Source organism: Tamandua tetradactyla, chromosome 22 (assembly GCF_023851605.1).
Source record: "Tamandua tetradactyla isolate mTamTet1 chromosome 22, mTamTet1.pri, whole genome shotgun sequence".
NCBI lineage: Eukaryota > Metazoa > Chordata > Mammalia > Pilosa > Myrmecophagidae > Tamandua > Tamandua tetradactyla.
Genome location: NC_135348.1, coordinates 16,410,313 through 16,425,702, shown reverse-complemented (window position 1 = coordinate 16,425,702; position 15,390 = coordinate 16,410,313). Strand labels below are relative to the sequence as shown.

Sequence of the window (15,390 nt, the reverse complement as noted above, 5' to 3'; positions counted from 1 at the left end):
AAACTACAACAGCCTGTAATGTAATTATTTTGTCAAAAGAAATGTAACATACTAACATCGGCTGAAACAGACAATATCACTATCAATAGACAAGAAATGTTGGTAAGGATGTGGATCAGCTGGAACTCCCAAACATTGCTAGTAGCGTGTAAAATGGTACAACCACTTTGGAAAACAGAAAATTTCTTATGTTAATTATATGTATTCTATGACCTAATAATTTTAATCCTAGGTATTTATGCAAGAGAAATGAAATCCTACATCCACAAAAAAAAATTGTTTAAAAATATTCAAAGCAAAACAAAACTAACAAAAAAAAATAAAACAAAACAGTTCATAGCTTTATTTATAAGAGCTGAAAACTGGAAACAACCCAGTAGGAGAATGGACAAACAAATTGTGGTATATTCATATGTAGAACTAGTACTCAGAAATAAAAGGGAATAAAAGTGAACTCCTGGTACACACAGTGTGGATAAATCCCAAAAATATTACATTAAGCAAAAGAAACCTGAAGAGAAGAGTAGACGCTATATGATACTGTTTTTATGAAGTTCAAGAACAGGTAAAACTAATCTATCATGATATAAATCGGTAATTTCTAGATTGCCTCTGCAGGAAGGAGGTGTTGTGATTGAAAAACAGTATGAAGGAACTTTTTGGGAGTGATGGAAATGTTTTATATCTTGATAATTATGTGACTGTATATGATTGTCAAAACTCATAGAATTGTATACTTCTTATCTACATTTATTCTACGTAAACTAAACCTCAATTAAAAAAATGGGTCTGGCCAGTTCAGTTAAGGATTTGCTGCATTTTGGTGTCTTTCTGCTTCACTCTGGGGTATGCACTTTGGAACCAAACCTAAAGACACCATTTCCCCCCGTCATGGACTTCTTGGTTACCATAGTAGTCGGGACTTGGACTCCAAATATGACTCAGCAAATGGCCTGGGCATCATCTACAGCCATCACGTTCCCAGCTCTGATCATGATGTCCAACATTCCATGGCCAGTGGTCATGGTCAATATTATTGTCCTCTGTGGCCTTGTGCATGTGGTCCTCATTGCCAAGTCCTCAAGAAGAGAATTCCTTTCTTTAGCTGGGTACCAACTTCAGCGATTTTACTGCTGGTTTCGTGGGGGCTCTGCTCAGCAGCCCTATTTGTGAATGTGATGCTGATTCTTACCTCCCCTGACCTGAGGTACTCAGCTTTTATGGTCTCAACATCGCCCTCATTCTCTTTCTACAGCAGTCCCTCCCTGTGTCTACTAACCAGAATCTGTTGTAGAGGCCATCCATCTCTTCATCCAGCAGGAGCAGCCTGACACATTTGTAGGGGGAAATTAATTGCCCTACTTGGTAGTCAGTCTGACAGATCAGTGTCTTACTGTCCTATTTGTCTATTGCTCTCTAACCTTGTCCTCCAGTCCCTCATTGCAGTGTACAATCTGGGTCTTCTCCTGGCCCAACCAGGTTCCTTTGATCAGCAAAAACATAGGCCTCTGCCTGCTTCCCCACATTCATCTACCCTTAGAGTGCTCTGTATATAAGGATGAATTCATTTAAAAATTTTTTATCATTGCATGCTTTTTTTTAAAAATAGTTTTTATCTTTTCATATCTAAAGAGAAGAGACCTCTGTCTCCCTACCATACAGTAATATCAGGTAGAGGACTGTACAGGAGGGTTAGCCAAATGATCTGAGGCTATTTTGCAAGAAACAACTGCTTTTCAGCTGTTGCCACATTGGGAGTCTCAATTCCCCTTGAGTCAACACTCTATCCAATAAAGCACTTAGATACTTGATTGGAGAAACAAATGTAGCTGTTCATTTATTGTTTAATAGTAAATAACAACAATAAGCCAATCTTTTGGTATTAAAACTGTCAGTTAACTTCTGTCAAAAGTGGATAAACAACTGGTAGGTAATACCCCTTTCTGAATTATGAATTTGAATCGTTACTTCTTCTGAAAAATATTCCATTCAGTTACTGCCTAATATACAGTATTTAAATAAACAGTCCATGGTTTAGGAACAATTGAGATTCTTTTATAAAAAAATCTAAAATGTGTCCCAGATTCTATAAATTTAATAGCTTAAAAGTGATATAGTTAATCTATTGGGCTCCAAAGTACTACTAGCAGTGTTTTATGCTACATTTATATGAAAAATTAGGTTTAAGACTTTGTTTTGTTACTAAAAGCACAGTCCTATAGACATACCTTTACGATATCTGGGATACCAAGAATTTGAATATTCTCTATTAAACAGAAAAAGGAGTCCCCATTAAACAGATCAGTTCATATTTGAGTTTCTAGGTAATAATATAAATTGTTTGAATAAAATTTAAAAGCTAAGCAGGACTTTTCTTCTTTAAAGAAATACATTCAAGACTTTAATTTAATTCGTACAACTCTTTTTTACAGACCAGTAAAACAGATGAATTTTACTTGTTTAACTGCTAAAGAGAAATGCATCACTTTAGCACAATAAATAGAAAAAATGCTGGATTGGGAATCATAGAGCTAGGTTTTACTTTAAGTTCTGCCATAAACTATGTGACAGGCAAATTCCTTAACCTCTGCAGGTTGAGCTATGGTCTTCCAAGGGCTTTATTTGGTGGTTTATGAGGACAAACTTGCAATTAGGGGAGAAGCCCCTAGATGGTGCTATTGTTCTGAGTTAAGCTTTGTATTTTTTTCCTCTCAATTCGGTGAAGTGAAAAAGCATAGGTTAGAAAATGAGTTCCCATTACTTCTGAAAAAAGATCACTGTTAAGAGTTCTTTCACTGCATTCTAAATAGCACTGGATTATTAATCATATGGCTCTTGTGCATCTGACGTTAATTAAAAGGAATAAACCATTAATGATTATATCAAAATGAACGTATCTCTATAATGTCACCATATATGCATCGCTATTTTCTCTAGGTATATTTACGTAAATTTAAGAAACTGAATAAAACTGAAAAATGCTAGAAAGATGATACTCAAATGCAATTTCTAATAATACATTTGGATAAATGCACTGAATTTTTAATTCTGAATTTTCCATGCTGTATTCAAAACCTTTGATGGTTTCCAGGGGCACAATGACTGAATATCGCATTATCCCTCTACCTCTTCAGCCACTTAAACAAGGGCATCTTTTAAAGACATCTGCTGTCTGGTGTGCATAAGGGTAAGGATAATAGAGTAAATGGCTTCTCAAGTCTAACCAGCAAAGCAAAAGGGCTCAGAGATCCTAGTTTTGAGGAGGATTAGATGAATATCAGATTTTCACCTAAAATTCCTGAAAGGAAACAGAATGTATTCCTATTTCTCTCCTGTGAAATCCACTGAATACAAAAATGATGATCTTCCTTAAACAGGGCAATACACAGAACAAGAAAGTAACAATAATGCATATACTATAGTTTGGTTTCTTGTTAGCTGAGTGGGTAATAAATGGGGCAAGCCAAAAATAGAGCATGACAAAATGAAATGATATCCTATAGAACTCTGATTTTTTTTCAATATAGACCGTGTCAACAAATTAGAGGGGAAAATTTGATGATCTATGATAATATTGTTCTATGTGAAAGTTACTAATTCATCCATCCATCCATCATCCATTCATCAATCCATCTATGCAAGCAACTAACATTTATTGAGCCTATATGGTGCAAAGGGCTGGGAATACAAACATAAATAAGACACTTCTCCATTCTCAAAAAACAGTCTAGAAAGGAGTATTGAAAAATTCAGTTCAGTTTATTATAGTGTCAAGTAGATTTACAACTATTGCACTTATTATGTTGACAGAAGGCCAAAATTTAAGGATGTTTTTCTCCAATAAAGCTAGCTTTTCAGAATCTTCAATTTAAAATGTTAAAATTACATCGGCAAAGATATATATCTCATGTCCCCATTGCACATACCTCCTTCCTTGCTATTGTACACCTTGCTGCAAAGGGGAATTGAATTGGGATAATGCTTTAAGTCATCTGTTTCTCATGAAGTTACTTTTGAGTGAAATTTGTCAAGAGTTTTCCTTATATGTCTTCTTTACCTAAAATATGTAGAAAAAACAGCTCCCATATTCCAAAACCAAATGGGAGAAGAACTTTAATCAAAGATAAAGTTAAATATCGTGTAGTGTTCACATACAATATGACCAATAGCTCTCTAACTATTTTGGACAGTGGGAAATAATAAAAAAAGTTCAAAAGTGACCCAGCATATGAAACTCTTCTCAAAAATAGAAGAAAACCATAAACATTGTTGGGAAAGTGTTTTACATTTCCAATGAAATTCTATTCCATTGATCTGTTTGGAAGATTGTCTTCAACCTATTTGGCTTTAGCCCATAAGCTGTAATTGGTTCAGTCATGTAAAGGACGACTTTTATGTTAAGCCTGCAATGTATAACAATGGATAGCAAGAAAGTCTTTTTTAATTTACTCTAATAATTGTGCAGGGATGAGCTGGCCAAAGAAAGAACGAAAAGAAAAAATAGTACCAGCCTTCAGTCCGCCTATTCAGTCCTCCTAAATTATTTGTCACTCTGATTATATTGGGAAGAAATGAGCTGTGGTGGTTGGCATTGTTTTCTATCTTAACAGTTGCTAAGAGTTTATATGTGATTCATAATGTACCACTATAACAAGAAACAGATTTTATATACTACTGGCATAATGCAAAGAAAATGAATTTTTCTTTGGGTACCAGTAATTGTCAAAGGAATGATTGCGGATTCAGAAAATGTGCTTTGTAATAACCCTGTTATATAAAGTATACATTGAAGAAAGAAATAAGTATGGCAGGTATAGGAGAGGGTTAGTTATATTAACAAAGCATTTTGGGGATGGTTTTGGACCTTTGACTAAGCAAGGTACATCAAATTTTGACCCCCTTCAAATCCTATAACAAATGGGAAACACTTATTAACAAAAGGAACATTTGGTGAGCATGAGTTGATTTCACCACGTGTTTACAAATGCTCCAACTATTCAATAAACTGTCCCTCTCTTGGAGCAGAGATTTGCCCTGGTAGTAATGATATGTGTTCCAGCTGCTGGAATTAATTTGAATATCAAAAGTGAGATTTAGATAATCAGCCATATCCTGATGGTGATAGTATGTAGAATGTCAAATGTTCTCTTTTTATACTGCAGTAAAAAATGAAGAAGCCTGGTTAATTCACATGTGCTGATTACAATAGATATCCTAGTGTAACTTTTGCATGTGAGCCTTCCTGTGCTACCATGTTACCAGATGCTTTCTCTGGGGGAGCTGTGTATCTGCCTTGCTAATCCTGCCTGATGTTTTCCTTGGGAGAATCCTTGGCTCATGGATTTCCGTGTGCACGTTTCTACTGTGAATGAAAGCTAAATATAAAAACTAGAAGTTTTCTGCTTCCAGAAAATTCTAGTGTACCATGTACAGCGTAGACATTTCTTTCAGTTAAAAAAAATAGTGCAAAAACATATCTGATAGTCAAAGTGATAGTTCAAGTGAGTTTTTGTGCCAAGAAACAGTCAAGCTTTCCCCTCAGATGACTTGTAGAAATTGAACGTAGTTTTTTGGAAATATACCAGATTTTCCCATTAGTTCTCCACTCATCCAGTCGTCACCAACAGATTCCAGCTCTGTTATTATATCTCCTGCCTGTGAAAAGAGAATAATTAGAAATAATTATTGGTTTCTGTGGAGTGTAAGCATGGTGAGCAGCCCACCATTTGTATTGCCTCTTCTGAGAAGTGTCTGTTCATGTCTTTTGCTCATTTTGTAATTATCTTGTCTGTCTTTTTGTTGTTGAGTTGAACAGTCTCTTTATATATTCTGGATACTAGACCTTTATCTGATATATCATTTCCAAATATTGTCTTTCATATGATGTTTTTTTACTTTCTTGACAAAGTTCTTTGATGCACAAAAATATTTAATTTTGAGGAGTTTCCATTTATTTCTCTCTTCAATGCTCATGCTTTGGGTGTCCCTCTGGTTTATAAAGGTAACAATGATCAACTAAAACTTTTTTTTTAATGCTCTGGTCCATATGTACATATTCCATGTTAGTTTTCTGAGGACTAGGCCATTAAAAAAATTATCTTGCTAACAGGCAGTCATCTGTAAAACGAGGATAACCTATTTTATGGAAGATACTGTGAATTCTGTTATTTATACTGACATAACTTAAATGAAGGTCAAAAATCACATCTAAAAGTTTTGAATCCAGGTTCTTCACATGTACCATTTTTTTTTTCTTTTTTTGGGTGCACGGTCTGGGCATCAAACCTGGGTCTCCTGCATGAAAGGCGGGCATTCTAACCACTGAACTACCCATGTACCCATTGTACCATTTTATGTAAAGATAAAAGGATTGAATTTTGAATACTGACTCTTAAGACAGAAAAGGACTAACATAAGGCTCTAAACTTTTGTGTTCTAATGACCAAAAAATTTTAAGCAAAAGGAATTGATCTAGGATTACCAATTTTTAATTTTGCATATCTAGGGAATAAAAATACACACCATTATTAAGATACATTAATATTTTATAATAGAACTTTTTAATATTAAAAAAACAGAAGAGTATTCTCAGAATAAAGGAAAATTCCACCCCAAAATAGGAAAGTTAGCAACATTCTACTGCCAAATCTTGGCATGTCCCCTCCACTCCCTTACTCCTCCCAAAGCCTGCATATACCCAATGTTGCCCTGTTTTCCTCACTCTGCTGTAGATAGGTGAAACCTGTGGACATCCACTGTTTTAAGCCTCATCTCATCTAATCACCTACCTGATGCTTTACTGCTTTCTACAGCATTCCTGTTTCTGACTAAGCATCTCCAGTGATGGGGGATTTATCCCTGTCTGACAGCACAGTCTGAAGAACTATCTTGGGTGCTTTCCTCTGACCATGGTCCAGGTAAGGACTGGGGAAACTGGATCACAGAAGTGTTCTGTTTTTACTCTGGGGGACAGGATCACATCCTCAGTGACGATCAAGTTGTAGGCATCTTAAAAAGCCTTTGCAAAGTGGCTTAACTTTTGGGACCATTTTCCCAAAGCACTGGTCAATGTCTTTGTAGACAGTGGCCAGCATTTTATGAGACATTGCAGAAGTGGCCACTTGTAGCAGAGCCATCTTATTCTTTCATCTGTTTCACAGACTTGATGCAGCAGGCTGTCAGGGCCATGTAGAGGCGTGCCTTTTATTAGGGATAATGATTAAACCCCTGATATTACTGGGATTAGCTGATACAAGACCAAGGAATAAGGATTGCTTTCTCTAATCTCTTCTTCTAGAATTAGGGTCTGAGATACTTTCATTCTTAATTAATGATCAATACTCCACCCACTGTTGCACTCTTCAGTGCAGAGAAGACATTTCAAAACTTACAGCTGCTTAATATCGCTATACAGTGTAATTGCTTTAGATGCACTTTCTGACCTTGAAGGAAAGCTCATCTTCATTCTCCCCACGGAAATCATATAAGGCTTTGGCCTTCCTCCCCTTTGGTGATATAGCAGACAGACTTTTTGCCTCAGCTGTGAAGACACAAAAGAATTCGAATATATAGAAAAACATTTGGCTGAAACACAAATCAAACATTTAAAGAAATCCTCTTGTCGCTACCAGAATGGAATTTTTTTTTTTGATCAGACACGTTTATTCAGATATCAGAACAACTCAAAGAGATCACTGAACATCATGTACAACTAAATTACAATTGGCTTACTTATATTTGTTGATTATCTTTGAGTGGCTGTTTTATGCTTGGCACCGGACTAGGTGCTTAGGAATGGGGGGGACATAGGAAAATATTCCAATAAGTTTACTCTTATAACAGGGACAAAATTTACATCCATCCTATTCAACAAGTATTTATTATTTATGGACTGGACTTTAATCAAAGATAGTATATAAATGGATATGACATTGTCCTTTTTTATTTTTAAAATATTTTTATTGAGAAATATCCATACATGTACAGTCCAACCACAACTATATAGTGACTCACAATATCACCATATAGCTGTGTATTCTTCACCATGATCATTTTTAGAACATTTGTATCACTCCAGAAAAAGAAATGAAAAAAGAGAAGTCATACATCCCATACCCCTTTCCTTCTTTCTCATTGATCCACAGGATTTCAATCTACCCAGTTTTTACCCTTTATCTCCCCCTATTATTTATTTATTTTTTATACTTATATATATATACTTTTACTCATCTGTCCATACCCTGGATAAATGGAGCATCAGACACAAGGTTTTCATAATCACACAGTCACACTGTAAAAGCTATATAGTTATACAATCATCTTCAAGAATCAAGGCTACTGGAACACAGCTCAACAGTTTCAGGTACTTCCCTCCAGGCACTGCAATACATCATAAACTAAAAAGTGATACCTATACAATGCGTAAGAATAACCTCCAGAATAACCTTTGCCTTTGTTTGAAATATCTCAACCACTGAGATTTTGTTTGTGTCTCATTTCTCTAGAACAGAATATTTTTGATTAATGCTGAAATTATTTACTTGTAAAAAGATGAAGGAAGTTCTTTAGTAGGAAAATTATTATGCAAAATATATTTAATAGACAAAATTAGCTATTATTAAATGAAGGCATTTTAATATTTCTTTTTCCATAACTCCAGCAAAGTATATGAATGAGTTACGTAACTTTATGAATCAACATCTTAAAATGTAGCATACAGGGAAACAACTTACACTGAGCATGGCTAGAGGGAAGAGGAATAAGAGGAGTGTGTATAATATGTATATATATATATATGCCTGTTTATATATATGTGTATATATATATGCCTGTTTATATATATGTGTATATATATATATATGCCTGTTTGAATCTGTTGTGGACCCCAGAAAAGCCATGTCCTTTAATCCTCATTTAGTATTGCTGGGAGAGAGTTTTTTGATTATTCATGTAGATGTGACCCACCCAGTTTGTGGGAGGTAACTTCTGATGAGATGGTTTCCATGGAGATGTGTCTCCACCCATTCAAGGTGGAGCTGCTTGCTGGATGGAGCCCTTTAAGAGGGAACCATTTCGGAGAGCATTTTAGAGCCCTCACGGCCAGAGACCTCTGGAAATGAAGAAGGAAAACGCCCCTGTGGGAGCTTCATGAAACCAGAAGCCTAAAGAGAAAGCTAGCAGACGTCACCATGTTCACCATGTGCCTTTCCAGTTGAGAGAGAAACCCTGAACGTCACTGGTCTTCTTGAACCAAGGTATCTTTCCCTGGATGCCTTAGATTGGACATTTCTATAGCCTTGCTATAATTTGGATATTTTCATAGCCTTAGAACTGTGAACTTGAAACTTAAACTTTTAAACGACCAGTTTAAAAGTCGTTCCAGTTCTGATATATCGCATTCTGGAAGCTTGCAAACTAGAACAGTATATTAGTTTCAAAAGTCTTGGGCTCCCCTTGAAGAGTACAATTCATTGCTTGTCATACCTGAGCAGGGCCGCACAAAAACTGCCGGGAAGATGCCCTCCCTGCCGCGCAGTCTGCCCTTGTACCAGTCAGCATCCAGACGCTCCAGAAGCAGGATGCGGTCTCCCCGCTGGAAGGACAAGTCTTCGCTTGTCTCTGCTGCGAAACTGTGAAGAGCTTCACACCATTCTCCAGAGAGATGGTTATCCTATTACAAGTCATAGAGTTTGGTAAGAAACATCAGTTTTATTTGAAATTGATTTCTACAAAGCTTAAAAAGTTGTGGAAGAGAAGCTAAGGGGCCGCAAGATTTCAAGGTTGGGGCTTCTTTAAATCATGGAACAATTTATGTTACTATTAAGTTTCAGAAATATCAAGTGTCAATAATTTTTTTTTAAATATAATTCTAAATGACAAGTATGATAGAATTTGTGGCTTTTCTGCTTGTTAGGGTTATATACTGCTTAAGCAAAAACTTTTCTCATTGTGATTTATTATATTATAGTTACAAGAAAAGCATACAATATTTATGAATAGTATTTATGACACTATGAAAGAATTCTGGTAAAGCATCTAGTTTTCACTGAAGCTCTTCTTTATCTAAAGGATCAGAATGGGACAGTGTGTTAATGTCCACGTCTTTACTTGATTCAGAGACTATCTGATTCCGTGGCATATTTAGGACTTCATTAATTCAGTTTTAATTTTATGAGGCATAGTTAGATCTAAGGCCGGCCGGATAACCACCCAAATTTGGTGAGTCTGTATGATGGAGCATTCCAACAAGCACGCTTTTTTCACAGCTACATCAGAGGAAGGGTTTGCCCTGAGAAGCAGCACGTCTGCCTGTGTGGGATGAGAACCCAATGCCCAAGAGGCCCAAGAAGCTCAGGAGGGCCACAGAGGCTGAACGATAACAGCGAAGCCTTTGCGACCAGACGGGCCTGGGTTCCAGCCCCAGCTGTGTGACACGGGGCAAGACGCTTCTCTCCTCTGAACCGCGGTTCCATCTTAGTGCTGTTGTGAGGATTAAATGAGATAATACCCGTAAAACACATGACAGTGCTGGCACATAGCAAGTTCTCAGTGACCGATGGCTTATAAAACAGAAAGAACCTTAACCTTAGCCCTCTTGCCTCTGGACTTTAATATCCAACCCTAAGGTAAGGTATTTTTCACTCCCAAGAAATGGAGGCAACCGGGTGAGTATTTCCTTTTGGAGAATGGCAGTCTGTTATTTTCCAGTTTGACTATCAGTGGGTACGGATGAAAGAATTAAGAACACACAGCCCAATTTCCATTGACATTCTGACAAACACAGTAACTTACTTTTCTAAACTATGCCCCCCCCAAAACAATGGACATTAACCACACTCCTATTCAGTTTAAACAATTTTGAAGTTGTGTTATACACTGTAAAAATCTTAATCCAGTATTTTTTTTCCCTCCCGTTATGAAAATAATACAAGTTGTTCCTAAACATTTGGCAAGTTTAGAAAGGTACAAAGAAATGGGGAAAAAAACCACCCACATTTAATCCCACCACCTAGAGGCAACTGAATGGTAGCAATTTAAATATATTCCCCTCCTGTTTTTCTATACAATTACATGTGATTATGTTACATATACACTTCCGTATCCCTCTCCCTATGATATATCCTTTCCTCCCATACATTTATTTATAATTTTTCATGGCTTCAGAATATAATCACAGTAATGGTCATAATTAAGGTGTTTTCAATTTTTTCCTAGTATAATAACATCACTATGACCATCTTTGTGACTAAAATTTCATCTTATTTTTAAATTCTTTTCTTGAGGTGAGAAATAATAGTAACCTTACTTTCCCCATTTTAACACTCACAATACTTGTAATTATTTGTTTAGTGTTGAGTTATACTGAATTTTTGTTACTGGATAGGTTAAGTAGTGTTTTATTGCTGCTTTAGTATGCATTTCCTTGATTACTAGTAAGGTTAAATATTTTTTTCAATACTATCCACTTATAGTATCTCTTGTATAGTATCTCTTGTATAAATTCTCGAATCATGTTGTCATGGTTAGGGACAGGTGTCAACTCGGCCAAGTTGTGGTACCTGTTCATCTGATTGGGCAAGCACTGGCCTGTCTGTTGCAATGAGGACATTTCATAGGATTAGGTCATGATCACGTCAGCTACATCCACAGCTGATTCCATTTGTAATCAGCCAAAGGGGAGTGTCTTCTGCAATTAATGATGCTAAATGCAATCATGGGAAGCCTTTTAAGGAGGACTCAGAGGAGACAGGTTCCATTCCTGCTTTGGCTGGTGAGCCTCTCCTGTGGAGTTCATCCAGGCCATCCATCGGAGTCATCGGCTTCGCAGCCTGCCCTGTGGATTTTGGACTCTGCATTCCTACGGTCACGTGAGACACTTGCATAAATTTTATATTTGCAAGTGTTCCCTGTTAATTCTGTTTCTCTAGAGAACCCTAACTAATACACGTCTTGTTCTTAGTTTTCTAGGAAAGGGTCTGAGTATCTTTCTTATCTATTCAAATAAACTCTATATTTGGTAAAGACATTAACTATCTAACTTTGAAAAACTGCAAACATTTGTTATATGCATTGAAAAATGACTTCATAATACTTTCTCTCGATAATTATGATTAATATTCCTCCCAGAGTTTAAAACTGGCTGTCACTACAGTTATCTGTTCAAACAGCCTACCTGAGAATTTGAGCCAGAATCTTCTTTTTTGGTCTTTGGTGGTACCTTTGTGCCTATATTAGGAGGAAAAAAAAAAAAGCCGAGACATCAGAGGTAAAGACCATATCATATTGGAGAAAAACAGGATGCAAAGTGAAAAGCCTGGGCTCTCGGACCAGACAATGTGTGTACTGGTCACGTGACCCTGACCTGGTACCACCCTGTCTTGGCTTGTTTCCTTAACTGTACGTGAAGGGGATATATATTAGTTAAATCCTATATTCCATTTGTGGTTAAAAGTCTATGATTCTTACATGTCAGACAACTATATAGTATATATTGAATCTTTATGTATGTATATTTAATAAATGAGAACATATAAAAAAGAATCTATGATTCTCTGACTTTTCTGATATGAAGCTACTGCTTATTACCTAAAACATCAAAACCCAGCTCTTGGAGAGATTACCACAATAATGACTACTCCATACTAATCACCATTTTAAATCAATTTTCCTTCTACCTTAAAAAAATATGGCAACATGGATTATTGTGCAGCTTCAGCATTATCTAGCCTCGTATTAGGTTTCTTTGAACTAGGACATGATATAATCATAGACTATATTCTCTATACTCACTTAAAATATTTCTATCAGAGGTGGGATGATCTTCAACAAGCTCCACAAAGTTAAGAGGGAATATTCCAGTTTTATCTCGAAGTTCTCCTCTGGCCCATTCCTCATTCACATACTCCTTCAGAAGAATGATTTCTCCCTCTGCGAAACTTAACTCATCTTTCTGGTCTCCAATATATTCAAACCGAGCAACACATCTCAGGCCTCTGAACAGAGAAGAACACATTTGTGGGTTAAACTAGAAAACAATTTTCAAAATGCTTTAAACCCTTCATCTAGTCTTTCAACAAATATGTTAGGCATAATTTATAATTTCCCATGAAATAAGAACAAGATACAGTTCTAAATGACAGTCCTGACTTTTTAGAAAGAACCTATTCACTGAGAAAGCTCAAGGTCACAGAGTTCACGCAGAACTCCAGATAAGCAGATGGGTAATCCATGTCTTTGATCACCTTTATTTCGTCAGCATCGCCTTTGTCTCGCTGTCTTTGTATCCTTGGGCCACAGCAATCCATAGCCCAGCCTCAACCCATCTCAAGCCTAAGTGCACTGGGTTTAGGAGTACCATGAATCTCAGGGCAAAAAGATTAAACTGCCATGGCAGAACACAACAGGCACTGGCCAGGCAGAGCGTAGATGCTCAGCACATACTGAATTGATCAACCAGTTGAATGTACAGATGAACGGCCTTCAAAACTAGAAGGTACGAACAAAATGGAAACTTTGTATATCATAACACTTAATATTATACCTAACACCACTGCTCTGAAAAATGGTTTTTGTATCTCCTTTAAAAAGGCTCCATTTCTGAAAAATTGGAATGATCCTTAAATGATCTGTAATTTCTACTAAAACTAAGATAAATGCAAAGATAAAACTAGGTCTCCAGAAGGGAGGCTTTAACACCAGACCTTCAATCTGAGGAACACAGGCTTTAGAAAGGAAGTTTCAATCGCATCAGGTTAAGGAGAAGGAATTTCCTGAAGAAAAAAGGTTAGTTCTAGCTCTAATCAAATTCTGATTTAAGTCAGGTCAATGGATCAACAACTGTGAAAGCCATTTTTTTTTTTTCTCTTTAAAAATATTTTTATTGACAAAACTACACACCAACACAAAGATTCTTAACAAACATTCCATCCATGGTGTACTATGAACAGCTCACAGTATCATCACACAGTAGTATATTCATCACCATGATCATTTTTTTTTTTAATTTTTTTTATTAATCAAAAAAAAGAAAAGAAATTAACACAACATTTAGAAATCATTCCATTCTACAAATGCACTCAGCAATTCTTAGTATCACCACATAGATGCATGATCATCATTTCTTAGTACATTTGCATCGACCCAGGAAAAGAACTAGCAAAACAGCAGAAAAAGATATAGAATGTTAATATAGAGAAGAGAGTTAAAATAATAATACTAATAATATATATATATATATATAAAGGAAAAAGAAAAGAAACAAAAACAAAAGATACAAACACACAAACAAACAAACAAAAAACCATATTTCAGGTGCAGCTTCATTCAGTGTTCCAACCTAGTTATATTACACTTAGGTATTATTGTGCTGTCCATTTTTGAGTTTTTGTATCTAGTCCTGTTGCACAGTCTGTATCCCTTCAGCTCCAATTACCCATTATCTTACCCTGTTTCTAACTCCTGCTGGTCTCTGTTACCAATGATATATTCCAAGCTGATTCTCGAATGTCGGTTCATATCAGTGGGACCTTACAGTATTTGTCCTTTCGTTTTAGGCTAGACTCACTCAGCATAATGTTCTCTAGGTCCATCCATGTTATTACATGCTTCATAAGTTTAGTCTGTCTTAAAGCTGCATAATATTCCATCGTAGGTATACGCCACAGTTTGTTTAGCCACTCGTCTGTTGATGAACATTTTGGCTGTTTCCATCTCTTTGCAATTGTAGATAATGCTGCTATAAACACTGGTGTGCAAATGTCCGTCTGTGTCTTTGCCCTTAAGTCCCTTGAGTAGATACCTAGCAGTGGTATTGCTGGGTCGTAATCCATTCTGCCATTCTATGTCTTTTGATTGGGAAATTCAGTCCATTAACTTTTAGTATTATTACTGTTTGGATAATATTTTCCTCTACCATTTTGGCTTTTGTATTATATATATCATACCTGATTTTCCTTCTTTCTACACTTTACTCCATACCTGTCTCTTCTGTCTTTTCGTATCTGACTCTAGTGCTCCCTTTAGTATTTCTTGCAGAGCTGGTCTCTTGGTCACAAATTCTCTCAGTGACTTTTTGTCTATAAATGTTTTAATTTCTCCTTCATTTTTGAAGGACAATTTTGCTGGATATAGGAGTCTTGGTTGGCAGCTTTTCTCTTTTAGTAATTTAAATATATCATCCCACTGTCTTCTAGCTTCCATGGTTTCTGCTGAGAAATCTACACATAGTCTTATTGGGTTTCCCTTGTATGTGATGGATTGTTTTTCTCTTGCTGCTTTCAAGATCCTCTCTTTCTCTTTGACCTCTGACATTCTAACTAGTAAGTGTCTTGGAGAACGCCTATTTGGGTCTATTCTCTTTGGGGTGCGCTGCACTTCTTGGATCTGCAAATT

General features: G+C 36.3%; 1 protein-coding gene across 13 annotated transcripts in view; it reads right to left on the bottom strand.

The window, feature by feature from the left end:
• Positions 1-3,740: 3,740 nt before the first annotated feature.
• Positions 3,741-15,390, bottom strand: part of SH3D19 (SH3 domain containing 19) — a 325,680-nt gene continuing 314,030 nt past the window's right edge. For all 13 annotated transcript variants that reach the window (XM_077139832.1, XM_077139827.1, XM_077139821.1 and 10 more), the window contains 5 exons: positions 12,790-12,992; positions 12,173-12,225; positions 9,484-9,670; positions 7,443-7,540; positions 3,741-5,655 (listed from right to left, as the gene is read on the bottom strand). In XM_077139832.1, the coding sequence (XP_076995947.1) occupies positions 5,539-5,655; positions 7,443-7,540; positions 9,484-9,670; positions 12,173-12,225; positions 12,790-12,992 (658 nt within the window). In that variant the 3' untranslated portion in view covers positions 3,741-5,538. The remainder of the gene's footprint in view (positions 5,656-7,442; positions 7,541-9,483; positions 9,671-12,172; positions 12,226-12,789; positions 12,993-15,390) is intronic.